At 43.2% G+C, this 17,340-nt stretch overlaps 1 protein-coding gene across 1 annotated transcript; it reads left to right on the top strand.

Moving 5' to 3' along the window:
- Positions 1-834: 834 nt before the first annotated feature.
- Positions 835-13,689, top strand: LOC306942885 (b(0,+)-type amino acid transporter 1; the record flags this gene model as incomplete). Its single annotated transcript, XM_079529048.1, has 6 exons — positions 835-1,536; positions 6,720-6,853; positions 11,727-11,856; positions 12,370-12,494; positions 12,853-12,940; positions 13,459-13,689. The coding sequence occupies 6 exons, from the start codon at positions 835-837 to the stop codon at positions 13,687-13,689; spliced, it is 1,410 nt and encodes a 469-aa protein (XP_079385174.1).
- Positions 13,690-17,340: the final 3,651 nt, after the last annotated feature.

The raw sequence follows: 17,340 nt of genomic DNA, 5'->3' as shown, positions 1-17,340 counted from the left end.
TTATTCAACTGTGGAACTGCAAATGAAATCCTCTAATAAATGTAATGCAACAGAAGAACTCTTTCAAACGTATTATTATCTTTATCATCCTTTTTTTCATGTGTTTTGTAGAGTGGGTAGAGTAACCAAGATTATGTCCTGAAGTAAACAAATGATGACTTTAAAATGATAATGACTGAATGAAGGAAAGGTAGTCCAGTAAGGGTAACTGCCTTCTAACCTATATTACATGGTCTAATAATGGGTGGGTGGATCGGTCACTCGGTGGGACTTCGATGCCTCATGTCAAATGCACATATGGAGATCAACATACACTGACGTCAGACAGTACATATATAGTACCTCACTCAAAGTACCCCTTGGAGGACCCTTATCTAAACAAGTCTTGGTGCTTTTTCTGGCTTTATTCTTCTGTATAGTAGTGTATATACTATAGTAGTGTAATGTATACCCATTCTGCAAACTGTAAATAAAATGTCAATAATTGATCAATAGGGGTACTATACTCCTATTTGAGAAACACAGACTGACCTGCGGAGTGCGGATCTCTTTGGTCAACCAGTTGAGCAGGTTTTATTGCCTACTTAATTTAATGAAGTGGTTTATATAACAGTTGGGTAACCTTATGACACTTTTAGGGCCTTTTTCGTTTCACTGAGTGACAGGCTGTGTGCATTGTTGCTGTAGTCAAGATTCACCACATGTATAATTATTAACTAAAATTTGACGGAGTGACTTTGGACAGCAGATTTGGACAGCAGATTTCACACTTCACATTCTTGGCCAGGAGGCAGGAGCTTAAAGGCGTGTACAGGCGACTGTTAACTGTTGACAATGGACGGCAGTAAGACGGAGAAGCTTCAACTGAAGCGCGAGGTGGGGGTGGTTGGAGCCGTGTCCCTCATCGCGGGGACGATGATCGGCTCGGGCATTTTCATGTCTCCCCAGTCCGTGCTGTTGAACATCGGCAGCCCCGGTGCCAGCCTGGTGATCTGGGCATGCTGCGGCCTGCTGGCCATCATGGGCTCGCTCTGTTACGCGGAGCTGGGTACCGTCATTCGAGAGTCGGGAGGAGAATACATCTACATCCTCAGGACGTCGGGTCCAGTCCTTGCCTTCATGCTGATTTTCACTTCTGTGGTGTTTGTGCGACCGGCGAGTGTCGCTGGCATCTCGCTGAGTTTTGCTCAGTATGTGGTGGCCCCGTTCTATTCGGGCTGCACCCCGCCGGTGCAGGTGGTGAAGTGCGTGGCCGCAGCTGCGATCATCGTGCTGGCCGCGGTGAACTGCTTGAACGTGCGCTTTGCAATGTCGGTCCAAGTGTTTTTCATGATAGCCAAGGTCCTGGCTCTCGTGCTAATTGTTATAGGAGGCGTGGTGATGCTTATCAAGGGACACACAGACAACTTTGATGACTCCTTCGCCAACACAAACTTGGGCATCAGTCCAATTGGGGTTGCTTTCTACCAGGGACTGTGGTCCTATGATGGATGGAACAATCTGAATTATGTGACAGAAGAGCTGAAACGCCCAGAGGTAAATAGAAAGACAGGTCACAGGAGGTTATGTTATGTTGATCTGTTCCCCACCTAACATCTAGCTATAGCCTACTACATAATACATCCATACATTCAAATAAGACAAGGGGGGGGCTGTGTGTGTTTAGGTGTGTGTGTGTGTGTGTGTGCTAGGTCAATGGAGCACCCAAACGGAAGAAAATGCACAACAAACGATCAGTGTAGTTCCCTAACTTTGTATGAACATTAAAAACGTTTGGTCGAAGAGGGCTATCTTTAAATTATAGACAACGCTTGCCACTAGACGGTGGTTTAATTGAAACCAAATCTTGTTTGAAATCTAGTAGTCATAAACATCACACACATCTGGGAATGGGAAGAACAGATTGAGACAAAGCTACATTTGTTTATTGTCTCCACCAGGCCGAAGGCATGGGGAGAGAGTATGTTTTGCACTCCGTCCGTCCGTCCGTCCGTGTGTGTGTCCGTCCGTGTGTGTGTCCATCCGTGTGTCCATGTGTCCGTCCGTAGACAGCTAATCTCCGGCACCGTTGGCTTGATCGCAGCCACACTCTCCACACACACTCCCTGAATGCCACAGCTGAACCTCTGCCCAAAGGTTTTCACATTGGCCTCTTATAGCGCCACCAGGAGGCCGCTTTGTGCACAACTATTTTTTGGACAGTACACCTACAGATTTTGTCCAAACATCACGCAAATTGGTACACAGTCTCTCTAGAGCCATTCAACGAAACAGGTCTTTCAGATTGTTCAGACTCCATCCTGATTGGCTAAGATTGGATTCCAAAATTTGCAGGAGTGCTCAGTTTCAAACAAAATGCCACAAATCATGAACACATTGTGTGATTTCCATGAAATTGTGCACGCACATTCCCACTAGGCCGAGGAAGAAATGCCATTGGAACATTTTCAACTCAGCCTCATGGTGGCACTATAACTGGCTGATTAGTGTTTTTACCTCTAACTGTGTAAAACTTTTTATGCACACTCCCTAGAGGCCAAGGATAAACCTTTGCATGGAATGTTTCACATCTGCTCTTTATAGCGCCACCAGGAGGCCGACATATTTAAAACACATTTTCTAATATTACTCCTTTAAATTTCACGCAAATCGGTACACATGTTCTCCATAGTCATGTGATCAAGACGGGTTTGTTTGATTTCTCATAATCCAACCTGATTGGCTATACGATTGGCTCCTTTTTCAAGAGTAACCCGCTTTGTACACATCGTCACAGCTCCTCAACGCAATGTCACTTGACAGTTTTCAAATCAGCGCTACAACAGGCCAAGTCGCGCCACACACACACACACACACACACACACACACACACACACACACACACACACACACACACACACACACACACACACACACACACACACACACACACACACACACACACACACACACACACACACACACACACACACACAGAGACCTGTGCCCAGAAGGGCACTTTTTTTAGTTATTATTATTATTATTATTATTATTCATTATTATTTTATTCAAAATAATAGGGTGAATATATGGAGACTGCAAAGAAATGGTCTGTTTTCTTTTTTAACCCATAAACACAGTTTAAATAAATGGTTAATTGTGTGCAAATGGCTCATTATGTCATGCAGTGAGAATAGATGTTCTTGCAGTAAGACAACAGGTAGTAGTAATAGGTTGTGTTGTGTAGTGTCGGTGGTGTTGGTGTTGTTGCAATATATAAATTATAATGATTATTATTTGGTCTGCACGCCTAATGTGGTAATATTAACCCATCCCGTCAGGAGCAGTGGGCAGCACCTCAGGGAGCAGTTAGGGGTTACATGTCTGCTCAGGGAGTCAGGGACACTTTGACACGTAGACCACTTTAAAACCCCAAATAATTAGTTTAATTAGGAATGTTAGATGACAACAAAGATATGCTTAGCCTATTACTATAGGATGTAAAAAGCATTGGTGCATTTTTACTGCCAATTCTTGTCATTGTTGATGTTCACCTATGGTAAACGTCACTTGATTTGTCTTGATTGGAGTTTTGAAATGTGTATAGGCTGACATAGCTGGATGCACTATTGCAATCTCAATGAGCAACATAGCTTGTAATGTATGTCCTCCTTTCTGATAAATCATCTTTAGAGTAAACAAAGTATTAGGAGTCAATCGCATTTCATTGGACTTTGGATAATAAAATTGTTTTTACAGTTTTACAATCTGGCCTAACCGTAAAATACAAGACAAGAGGGAGGCTTGTGTTCAAGGGTCACTTGGACAGCTGCTCAAGGCTGAACCCTGTTTAATTCTAATGGTTCCTGGATCATTTTATCCCCTTGTGTTGCACCTTGAAGGAATCTACTGTACACTAAAGTCTCTTCACTGAGACTGAAGGGATCTGAAGTATTTAACAACAGCCGCATGTCCTCCACGTCCTTGTACCCAAGTGTCAATACTGCAATAATTAACAGGCTCACTAGATACTCCTTGTCATCGTACACACTGGATCAAAGGGGTGAAGAAATAGAATAGAACAGTTGCAGAATGGACCATGGCACACAGAAACTCAACCTTAAGAGAGAAGTGGGGATTATTGGAGCCGTGTCATTCATTGCCGGCACCATGATGGGATCGGGAATCTTCATATCCCCCCAGACTGTGCTGTCGACCATCGGCAGCCCCGGGGCCAGCCTTGTGATCTGGGCTTGCTGTGGACTGATAGCCATAGGGGGTGCCCTCTGCTATGTTGAGCTAGGCACCGTCATCCCCGAATCCGGAGGGGATTACATCTACATACTGCGCACTTCAGGGAAAGTGGTCGCCTTCATGTTCGTGCTAAGCTTCATCATTGTCATGAGGCCCGCCAGTGCCACGGGAATAGCACTGAGCTTTGCCGAATACGTCGTGGCACCATTTTATGGCGGGTGCCCTCCCTCTGAGCTGGTGGTGAAGTGTGTGGCTGCAGGAACCATCATGTTGCTGACCATCATCAACTGTCTGAACGTCCGTTTGGCAACATTCATCCAGGTGTTTTGCATGGGCATCAAGCTGCTGTCACTATCGGGGATTATACTGGGAGGCATAGTGATGCTTTTCAAAGGCCACACGGAGAACTTTGAGGATTCCTTTGAGGGAACGAATGTTGGTGTCAGTACTATTGGGATCGCCTTTTACCAGGGCCTGTGGTCCTATGATGGATGGAATACTCTGTTTTATGTTACAGAAGAGCTGAAAAATCCAGAGGTGGGAAATTCAGCATTTGCTATTCATAATGCTATAGTAGTAGTAGATATACTGGATTCAATCACAATAACTCATATGATATCTTAGTAGTTAATGACCAGCTTAAGACACTGAATACTTATGCTAGTTCTGAACTGAACTGTATAATAAACTTGCATGGTGCCCAAATAACGGAGTAAAATAATGGAATACAAAACAACTGCAGCTGCAGCTGCATAGTCATACTATGTGCAGTACTGTATATGAGTTGGGGGTAATGTATCAATCTTTAACTAACAATACAACAAACAATTGTGTAAAAGTTAATATTTACTCACACCTAGTGACAGATTGACACACACTATCTTTGTTTCATCTTTTGCCAATGCCATATCTGATCTGCCCGCCACACAAACAAGTCTAATTTCTTTGAGTGATTCGATCGCTCTTGCAAACCATCGGTGTCACTGGAACACAAGTGCTTTCTGACCACCATGGCTGACAATAAAGAACCTGAACGACTGAGAATGAAGCGGTCATTTGGGTTGCCTGGCGGCATCTCTCTGGTTGCAGGAACCATGATAGGATCTGGTATATTCATGTCTCCACAGTTTGTGCTGTCGAATGTAGGAAGCCCGGGAGCAAGCTTAGTGATCTGGGCTCTCTCTGGCCTTGTAGCTATGTTTGCAGCGCTCTCTTACGCAGAGATCGGGACAATCATCTCTGAATCCGGTGGGGATTTCATCTACATATTGCGGATCTATGGCCAGTGTCCTGCTTTCTTTGCGGCATTCACCTTCCTGCTGGTTGTGAGGCCGGCAGGCATTGCCGCGATATCACTAAGCTTTGCAGAATATGTCATAGCACCCTTTTACCCGGGCTGCCAACCCCCTGAAATGATAGTGAAGTGCACCGCAGTCGGAGCAATACTGCTTGTATCCACAGTCAATGTTTTGAATGTGCGCGTTGCCATCAGAATTCAAGTGGTGTTCTTGGTGGCCAAAGTGTTTGGCTTGATCATAATTGTGGTCGGAGGGATTGTCAGCCTCGCACAGAGTTCGGATACGATAGCACAAAATTTGAACTTTGAAAATGCTTTTGATGGCACTCAGTTGGGTGTAAGCACATTAGGGATGGCTTTCTATCAGGGACTCTGGTCCTATGCTGGCTGGTACAACTTGAACTATGTGGTGGAAGAGTTGAAGAGACCAGAGGTAAGACTATAAACCAAAAATAACCAGTGGTGTAGAGTAAACATTTACTCAAATACTGTACTTGGGTACAGTTTGATTATTTCCAATTTATAACTACTTCAGCCCTATGAGCTTGTAGATCTGCCATTTAAAAGAAATGGGTGCTCACAAAAGACTGATTACGTTAAAATGGTTTGAAAATGAAATAGTAACAAATGTGAGTACCGTACTACTTCTTCCATCACTGAAAATAGCCAGACCGATATTTTGTAAAACCACCGATTTCATCTATTTAGCACAGATACATGTAGATGTTTATAAGTTAGGAGTAAAGATCTGGTTTGCACACAGTACCACCCAAGCACCCTAAGCACCAGGACCAAAGGTCAAAATGTCTTGATACTACTGCTATTCTTTGATTCTCTGATTATTCTTTTTTGTGTGTTATTTCCTTGTTGTTCTAATATATGTTAATTATTAAATGTTATTACTGCTACAGTACAATGTCTAGGGAAATTCAGAACAAAACAATTGTGTAATGTTGTAATGTTACAATAAAGAAACCTTGAACTTTGAACTTAGGTTTTGATTAATGTATGTTCTGTATAAGAACATTTAACTTGTGAACACGCACACACAACAACAAAACATAAACAAACATTTAACTACTACATAATAGTGATTTATTCCATGTTATCCATCTAAAAAGGGGTGTGCTGCGTACTGAGCATATAGTAAACGAACTACAGTTGTGACTTTCTTTTCTGCATCGATCAGGTGAACCTTCCCAGAGCCGTTCTAATAGCCGTTCCCATGGTGACAGTGTTATATCTCCTGGTGAATGTGAGCTACCTGACAGTGCTGACGCCCAAGGAGCTGATGTCCTCCAGTGCAGTAGCGGTTACCTGGGGGTAAGACACAACTCCCCTTTCTCCTGGACACCAGGAAAATCTGTAAATTTACAAATAGAGCCTGTTTAATAAGCTTATACTACAGTTTAGTATATCCATTCCCAACTTATTGTTAACATTGTGTGGGCTAGTACCTGTCCTTCTTACCTCCATCAGTTTTATATACAGTACTACAAAAAGGTATGTCAGAATAGCAACCAATTCTAGTCCATGGGATCCGTCAACACTTCTGTTTTCAACCCTAACTGTCTATCTTCAATATAAATGTCCTTCAAACATGCATTCACCTACAAGACAAAATATCAGTGTATCCATCTCCCAGACCACTTCAAACAGTACCTCCAGCCAAATTCCAGTTTTCAGACCCTACTAGAGGCAGACCAGCTGCATGTCCCAACACATGGCACCACCAGGGGGCAGTTCTCCATCAAATATAAAGTGTCTCCTTGTGGAATACCCATTTACAGCATAGTAGTGGCTACCACATCCTCTCTCTACCTATAAAATAAGGTTAATAAATAGATTAAACACCCAAGTGGGTAATCAGCTGATAGGCATTAATACATAATAACATTGTCACTTTATGGATACTCTTTTCACTTTTTAGAGTAGTACTAGCAGTCTTTGCTTTGTCCATTTTCAGTTTGTGTTTTCTGCCCAGTAATAAGTACTTTTATATTTGTTTTGTCCCATTTGTTGATGTTATTATTTTACTAACTTGCAGCTGCACTTTAACATTTATTAATGGAACTTATTTATTGCTAGATCAGTGGTTCTCAAAACATTTTAATTTCATAAATAATTCTGGGCGTGTTCCATTTATACACTCTCAAGAGTTACAGACCTGTAAGGGTCCATTTGGAACCCCTTCAAGAAACCCTGATTGTTGCGAAGGCTCTCAAATGGATCTCCATATATGGGGATAAAAGGCTGTCACTTGGATCTCCACATATGATGATGATTTATGGCCCATATGTGGAGATAATGGAAATATCCAATGCTGACATCGGATTGATGTGGGAACCCCATATAGGGATGTACACGTGTGTCATCGTCATATGCGATTGGATAGCATTGTCATTATGACACACATATAACTAAAAAGTATAAAAGGATTACAGTCAGAGACTTAAGGGGGCAGAATATCTTCTAATATCTTTGGCCTGAGTCAGTTGGATAGGACGGAATATCTGGCCAAGCAAATTATAGAGCTTTTCATTGGAGGTTTCCACATCCCGGTTAAGTTCGTATCGAACACCACTGTCGTGGGTCCTAACTAAATAACCAGCACTGGTTCGAGCTATTTTACATGGTCCATTCGAGAACGGATTAGGGCGTACGGCAGTAACAGGATGTCGGAGGCCTTAGAGGATGGTGGTGGGACGGATTCCCCAGGAGCCAGGAGGTCACAACACCAGGTGGTATAGCTTGTGGAGCAGGTGAGTTTCAACAATCATCATTTGGGCCCAGGGCCTACGGGCTCTGGACGTTTGCCTCCAGAGTCTATGGGCTCTGGAGGTCCTGGGCATCAGTTGGTTAGATGCCAGGGACCCGAAGTGGTGGGACACACTTCGAGGTTCTGGACATCGGTTGGTTAGATGCCGGGGACCCGAAGTGGTGGGACACACTTCGAGGTTCTGGACATCGGTTGGTTAGATGCCGGGGACCCGAAGTGGTGGGACACACTTCGAGGTTCTGGACATCGGTTGGTTAGATGCCGGGGACCCGAAGTGGTGGGACACACTTCGAGGTTCTGGACATCGGTTGGTTAGATGCCGGGGACCCGAAGTGGTGGGACACACTTCGAGGTTCTGGACATCGGTTGGTTAGATGCCGGGGACCCGAAGTGGTGGGACACACTTCGAGGTTCTGGACATCGGTTGGTTAGATGCCAGGGATCCGAAGTGGTGGGACACACTTCGCCTTCGGAGCAGGTGGGCTCCGGAGGTTCTGGGCATCAGTTGGTTGGATGCCAGGGATCCGAAGTGGTGGGACACACTTCGCCTTCGGAGCAGGTGGGCTCCGGAGGTTCTGGGCATCAGTTGGTTGGATGCCAGGGACCCGACGTTGTGGGATTTCCATGTCCAGCAGAGATTGAAGGACCCGGCGTAGGACAGGAGAGTTCATCTTCAAAACGGCATGGGAATCGATTCTTGGGACAGCAGAGCAGGCTCGGACATCAAGACTACGATGGATATACCACCGATGGCGGAATCTACCGAGGAGCAGAAGATACAGCAGTCGAAGAGGAGCAGGAAGATACAGCAGCCGACGAGGAGCAGGAAGATACAGCAGCCGACGAGGAGCAGGAAGATACAGCAGCCGACGAGGAGCAGGAAGATGCAGCAGCCGACGAGAAGCAGGAAGATGCAGTAGCCGATGAGGAGCAGGAAGATACAGCAGCCGACGAGGAGCAGGAAGATGCAGCAGCCGACGAGGAGCAGGAAGATGCAGCAGCCGACGAGGAGCAGGAAGAAGCAGCAGCCGACGAGGAGCAGGAAGAAGCAGCAAGAGAGAAGAGGGTCCAGCTCACCAGGAAGACACAGCATCCGACGAGGGTCCAGCTCACCAGGAAGACACAGCATCCGACGAGGGTCCAGCTCACCAGGAAGTCACAGCATCCGACGAGGGTTCAGCTCACCAGGAAGACACAGCATCCGACGAGGGTCCAGCTCACCAGGAAGACACAGCATCCGACGAGGGTCCAGCTCACCAGGAAGACACAGCATCCAACGAGGATCCAGCTCACCAGGAAGACACAAGCATCCGACGAGGGTCTCGTTCACCAGCAAGATACAACACCCGACGAGGGTCTCGTTCACCAGGAAGATACAACATCCGACGAGGGTCTCGTTCACCAGCAAGATACAACATCCGACGAGGGTCTCGTTCACCAGGAAGACACAGTTGGTGAAGGTCTGGCGAGACGCTTGGATGCCCTCAATGGGGTGGCCTGAATGGCTGACGTTTGCTGTTCAAGCCTCCGTATGCTTGTATTGGGGTGGCCTGAGGGGTCCACTGTTCAAGCCTTCTAGATATGGTACAGATTTCCATGGGAAATCTGGGGGTGGCAATGTGGCGATATCATGAGAGCATTGTCTGAACAGCATGATGATGCAAGGGCATCGGAGCTATATCAACCCTCCCATAGATGTTGGAGCAGTCGGAGGACGGAAGCGGAACGCTCTGGTGGATATCATGAGAGCATTGTCTGGACAGCATGATGATGCAAGGGCATCGGAGCTATATCAACCTTCCCATAGATGTTGGAGCAGTCGGAGGACGGCAGAGGCTTTGTTCACCGATAGGATATCGAGATGAAAGTGCAAGCTGACAGACCAGAAGTCCAGGTTCATAGGGACCGAAGTAGTCCAGCAAGGAGGCTGGACGGTCACTCTTGCAGAAATAACCATGAGCATAACCGGAGACGAACAGTCATCATGCATGGTACGGTAGTAGCACCCCAAGGGCCAGGTACGCTCTTGATGCAGTGGCTCGAAGAGCCAGGTACGCCTTCGATGGGGTGGCCCAAGGGCCAGGTACGATCTTGATGCGGTGGCTCGAAGAGTCAGGTACGCCTTCGATGGGGTGGCCCAAGGGCCAGGTACGCTCTTGATGCGGTGGCTCGAAGAGCCAGGTACGCCTTCGATGGGGTGGCCCAAGGGTCAGGTACGCTTTCGATGGGGTGGCCCAAGGGCCAGGTACGCTTGCAATGGGCGAACTGTTCAAGCCTTCTTGATATTTTACATATTTCCATGGGAAATCTGGGGGTGGCTGTTGCGAAGGCTCTCAAATGGATCTCCATATATGGGGATAAAAGGCTGTCACTTGGATCTCCACATATGATGATGATTTATGGCCCATATGTGGAGATAATGGAAATATCCAATGCTGACATCGGATTGATGTGGGAACCCCATATAGGGATGTACACGTGTGTCATCGTCATATGCGATTGGATAGCATTGTCATTATGACACACATATAACTAAAAAGTATAAAAGGATTACAGTCAGAGACTTAAGGGGGCAGAATATCTTCTAATATCTTTGGCCTGAGTCAGTTGGATAGGACGGAATATCTGGCCAAGCAAATTATAGAGCTTTTCATTGGAGGTTTCCACATCCCGGTTAAGTTCGTATCGAACACCACTGTCGTGGGTCCTAACTAAATAACCAGCACTGGTTCGAGCTATTTTACACTGATGGTCCCTGGACCCCACTTTGAGAACCGCTGTCCTTGATTTTTTGAGGGCCTCCTATATTCAACTATTAGTGTAGATTTTCGTCTTACACAAATATTAAAGTCCCATTGACAATGGAGAATTTACGTCATATGTGGACGAGCAAATCGGCTATTATCTTCCTACATAAATATTAAATTCCCATTGACAATGCATGGAGAATTTACATCATATGTGTGAGCAAATCGGCTTAGGGTCTATTTTTGTCCTACACAAAGATTAAATTCCCATTGACAATTAATGGACAATTTTTCGTCATAGTGTCTGAGCAAATCGACATGTTACATCATGATGATGTACGGGTGTGATTTTTGAGGGGTGCTAGCCCCTCCTATATACAGCTTTTGTCCACACACACACGTCTCAATATTTGCCATCGACAATGAAATGATAAATTAGGTCAAATTTCCATCAAATATCGGCTAGCCAATCACATAAATTCATTTCATGAGATGATGTATGGTGATATATAATGATAAGAGCGCCCCTCACTTCACACAGGTGTCATTGTTAAATTACACACTGGTATCAGATCGGTACTCGCTATTGACTTATCGAAATCAATATCGGCAAGGATAAAAATGGTATCAGTACATCTCAACTTTTTCCACCACTTGTTCTTTTTAACAGGAACAAAGTTCTAGGGAGCTGGGGTTGGATCATGTCAGTGGCTGCAGCGCTATCTGCGTTTGGTTCTCTGAACGGGACATTCTTCAGTGGTGGTCGTGTGTGCTTTGTCGCAGCGAGGGAAGGACACATGGTCAGACTTAAACATTCATTCTCTGCTTCTGGCGCCATTATTTTTTACCACTGGGGTATAGCAGCTTCTGACAAACGTTTTAAGTCATAGTAGGCCATTTAACATAGCAATGTATACATTTTATTACCTTTTATTGATCATTTCCCTCTATATCCGCGGTCAGAAACACTGCCCTCTTGCTGTATTTTGGTGTTTTGACTGTTTGCCCTGTGTTTGTTTTAGTAGCTCAAAAATGGCCATGTGTACCAAAACAAAACACTCAAATACAGTAACATTGTATGTATTTTATTTTGTTATTGTGGTTAGCCACAGGGCAACCACACTATTGTTATTGTCAGTTTATATATGTTTCTAGAGTAACTTCTGACGTCATGTGGGTCTATGGAGTTTTCCATTTTTATGTCATACTGATGCCATAATAATCTAAGGGATAAAGTGCATACCGGTAAATAACTGCAACTACTTTTACATTTTTATAGTTCACTAAACTTTACTTTTTGCCTTTCCTCAAAGCCAGGTATACTGGCCATGGCCAATGTCCATAGACTGACTCCTTCTCCAGCACTCATCTTTACCACGACTGTTTCCCTTCTAGTATTGATCCCTGGGGACTTCCAGAGTATTGTCAACTTCTTCAGGTAAGGATAAGAAATGGTTCTTTATGCTGAATTCACATGGAATCAGCCAAGCGGTAGACAGCAGACGGCATGTCATTTTAGTGGACGGGAGCAGGACGGTAAACGGAACAGGACGGCAGCCAGAACCGGCGACGGTAACGGTAGACGGCATCAATGTTAAAATATTTAATCTTTTTACCGCTCCATGCCGTCCAGCAGGTTTTGCCGTCTACCGCTTGCCTGATTCCATGTGAACGCAGCATTAGGCTTTGGATTATTTTACAAAATGGTGTATATTTATATATTTTACATTGTATAATATCTTATGTTACAGTCTGTTTTGTCTTTGTCTAACAGCCATTTGTATTGATATTTTCAGTTTCACTGCCTGGTTTTTCTATGCAATCACATTGTCTGGACTCCTGTATCTCAAGATCAAGAAACCAGAGCTCCCCAGACCATACAGGGTGAGTCCAACAAATGCAAAGAGCACGGGCTACAGTCATGACAGCATAAACTATCATTTACAACTGTGTGAAAGATGAAACACTTGTGGGTCTTCACTATTACACTAAATTACATAAATAGCTGTGAAAGCAATTAACTTTTAATTGTTTAATTTAATGTATGTTTAATGTGTGTACTTGTCTGTACTGCCTTCCAATCCTTTCAGCAGATTATTTTGCCAGGGAGCAAGTAAACACAATGAGCTCTGGACAAATCCCAGATTTCTCTTATCTAAATTAAGAAAACTAAATCGTTTTTTGTGTAGTTGATTAAAGTGTTGCTGTATTTGTAATGTTATATTCTTCAAAAGGTGGGATATCATTCATTCATACCATATGTGTTTTATTTCTTATTTTAATTAATGTATTATTGTACATTGGAGCCAAATGTGAATACACAACTCAGAGAAGTAAAGAAATAGTACAGATTGCAGATTGGTATAGCCTGTGTGTTATTATTTATCCTTTTCTCTTTGCAGGTGCCAATTGTACTCCCCATACTGGTGGTCATTGCGGCAGTTTTTCTCGTGCTGGCACCCATCATAGACGACCCCCAAATAGAATACCTGTATGTGACCTTATTCATTTTCAGTGGAGTACTGGTCTACGTGCCTTTCATCCATTATAAGCTGTGCCCTGGTGTGTTGGAGAAGCTCACCGTGTTTCTGCAGCTTTTATTAGAGGTTTCGCCAGCAGACAAAAACCTTTGATTTTCACTGATTGCCTCTGTTTCACTGAAACAATTGTTAGACCTCTCAATGCTGAATCAGCATTGTTAATATTAAGTAAAACTAGTAAGACCTCATAACAAGTGATGTGAGTGGGTGACTTCATCATCGTGTAATATAACAATAACTTTTGTATTTAAGTTTTTTTTTTCTTTTTTACCATTTTTGTTCCATTTGGTCAAATAAAGAATCCAATACCACACCCCATTTAATAGTGGCAGTGCTGTAGTACTCGAGTCCAGTCTCAACTCTCAAGTCCACTTTTTAATATATTCAGTCTCGTCTCGCCCATCATTTGACTCTGTCTCGGGACTCTTCCCCCACCGAGTCCACTCGAGTCACTACAATAATTCAATGAAATAATTTTATTATAGCCTACAAATGGGGAGCCCATTCACATGAACATTATAAGAGATTATGCATATGTTCATTGTAGTAGGCCAGGCATAACGTAGAACTGACCAGCCTGTAGTATACCCAAGTTTGAGCTTTTCCAAAGTCAGTCAAATGTAATTGCAGTGTTTCAGATCAAGATTGTCTTCTATATAGGCTACCTATCAAATAAGAAAAAAAAAAAAAAATCATGCCTCGCCTCGGTCTTGGTGTCGACTCAGACTCGACCCCTCCCACACTCAGTCTTGACTGGCTTTAGGTGGACTCGACTACAACACTACCATTTAAGTAGGCCTACTAATGTTTCTTGAAACCTGAATCATGGTTTACAGCTGAAATGCCAGACTGTCCATAAAAGACAAACAAATACAAAAGCTTGAACAAACAAATACCAATTTGAATAAATAAGTAAATTGCACCAAAAGCCCACAACATATGCATGGCCCATTGACGTTTTGTTTTGACTGGCCTCACAAACAAGAAAACAATAATTCATTGTGATGGCTACAGTGCAGACAGAGCTAAATATTTCCACTTAATTTTTGTAGCTGTGAACCTAGTAAGTTTTCCTCTTAGGGGCGGCGGTGGCTCAGGGGTAGAGTGGCTGGATGGTAACCGCAAGGTTGCCAGTTCGAACCCGGGCTCCCCCAGAGTTGGTGTCGAAGTGTCAGTGAGCAAGACACTGAACCCCTAATTGCTCCTGATGTGTTGGTTGGTGCCTTGCATGGTTTCTTCTGCCATCGGTGTATGAATGAATGTGTGCGTGAATGGGTGAATGTAATGCACAATCTATGTAAAGCGCCTTGGATAAAGGCGCTATATAAATGCACCATTTACCATTTTTTACCTCCCTGTGATGAATGTAATGCACAATCTATGTAAAGCGCCTTGGATAAAGGCGCTATAAATGCAACATTTACCATTTTTTACCTCCCCGTGATGACCATGGTCGTTTCCTAAATAAATGTACGTTTCCTTGACTTCTAGACGAATGTGCATTAGTTGGCAAGTTATCCGAGTCAGCTTCAAGAACACATGGCATACCCGGAAGTTATGTGGGAACGCCTAAGTATGCAAAGAACTACTTTCTGGCCTTGACAGCCCATACCATAGATATGTCTATGGCCCATACATCCAAACAGAAATCTGATTGCATTAAACGACGTAAACAATGTTAAACTCACTTTATGCATGCACATACCCTCTATTGTGCAGTTATTTTCTCATAACCGACTTTCTCACAGTGCATTATCCCTTACATAGAGATCCTTCTATTGTTTTTTGTAGGCCTGTAGGCCTACTGTAGGCCTATGTGTCAATTATTTGGGAATCCTTGCAAAATACAGTACTTGCATAGCAACTGCATGGGTTCATAACCAAAGGTAACGGTTTTCATTTTTGAAAGCCTGCTGGATAATATATTGATAATATATAAACCTACATTTCTCGTGGGATGACCTTTGTTTTTGGTTCAGCCATGATTTATTCTATGATGCACACTTACCATTAATTTGTGTATCTCTATCTTTTAACCTCCCTTTTTTCCTTTATTTTGTAAGCTTGTCTGCTTGGTTGTGTGTTTTGTCCATGTAATGAACATTGATGTTGTAAAATCAATAAAAAAAGAAAATGAAAGTAGGACACTGGTTTCAGTTTTCAGTTGAAAAATGTTCATATATTTTCAAACATTTTCCAAAAAATAGTGGAATTAGCCGATCTACGAGCTTGTATAGATTGTCTACTTCAACCATTATTAATGTTTTAGTATTAAGTTATTGAATATATGCAAGTTATTTGTCATCTGTGCTGCTGCGCAGCTTTTGTTTACGAAGCCTAAAAAAGCCAGACTTTGTAGATTTTGTCTTTCACAAACATTCAATTTCCATTCACAATGAATGGAGAATTTACGTCATATGTGTCTGAACAAATCGGCTATTTTCGTCCTACACAAACAAAATTCCCATTGTCAAGAGAATTTACGTCATAATATGTGTCTGAACAAATCGGCTATTTTCGTCCTACACTGTACACAAACATTACATTCCCATTGACAATGGAGAATTTACGTCATGTGTCTGAGCAAAGTGGCTATTTTTGTCCTACATACACAAACATTAAATTCCCATTAACAATGGAGAATTTATGTCTGTGTCTGAGCAAATCGACATGTACGATAAGAGAGCCCCTCACTTCACACAGGTGTGATTTTTTATATCACTCTATATTGGGCTGAAGTGGACAAGTGGTTAATGTATGTTTTGTAATAATAATCAAAATCTACAAAGTAATAGCCTAGTAACTAGAGTTTTCAAATAATTGTAGTGGAGTAAAAGTAGCCTACAATATCTGCCTGAGATGTGTAGTGGAGTAGAAGTAAATGTAGGCTATTGAAATTAGGAAATACTCCAGTAGCCTAAAGTAAAAGCACCTACTTCAGCAGCCTAGGCCTACTTTAGCCTGTCTCAGCATCACAAACAGAGCTCAAGACAATAATACATAGGCAGGCTACAACATTCAGTCAACACCAATTCATCCTGTAGTTGTTGCTTTACCAAAGGACGCACACAAGTCCTTCAATTCCTTAATGCTAAGCAGCTAATTAGCCAATAATAACACCTGAAGAAACTCACGTGTTTCATGGTAGGATGGAGAGAATTCTTGTTTTTCTTTTTCTTTCACCAACCTTAAACACTGACAAGTTACAACTGTCTACTCATGTCGATGTCGAGTATATTTTGAGTTGTTTGACTTTTTTTTAAACTTCCAAACAAAAGCAGAGCTAGTAACAAACACAAAACAGTGAGTGTTTGTGTAGCCTAAAGCCTGGTGACGCAAGGTTAGTGTTTGTGTGAGAGGGGGAGGGCGCGGCAATTGGACGACATAGCCTCCCGATCCTTGAGCCCTCTTGGTCATCTAGCAGTAGCACCTGTCGCCTTTAGTTTGCAGGTGTGCAAGTAGCCTCGGAATTTAAACCACAGCAGGCGATTTTAGTTATCGATCTACTGTAAACCTGCAGAGCCAGCTCTCAACGCCTCGCTGGCTATTAATGCCAGAATAGGAATGCTCTAGCCCAAACATTTAGACTCTTTTTTTCGATTCTTCGTCTAAATGTTTGGGCTAGGAATGCTCGGGTTCAAGCTGGTTATTTTAATTCCAATATGTACTAATAAGGAAACTGATATTCTCTCAAGTTGTCCATGGCCAGGCCCATATATATCAAATATATATATATATATATAT

The sequence above is a fragment of the Electrona antarctica genome, assembly GCF_951216825.1.
Source record: "Electrona antarctica genome assembly, chromosome: 18".
In the NCBI taxonomy this organism is placed as follows: domain Eukaryota; kingdom Metazoa; phylum Chordata; class Actinopteri; order Myctophiformes; family Myctophidae; genus Electrona; species Electrona antarctica.
Note: the sequence above shows the minus strand (reverse complement) of the source record. Positions and strands in the feature narration are given on the sequence as shown.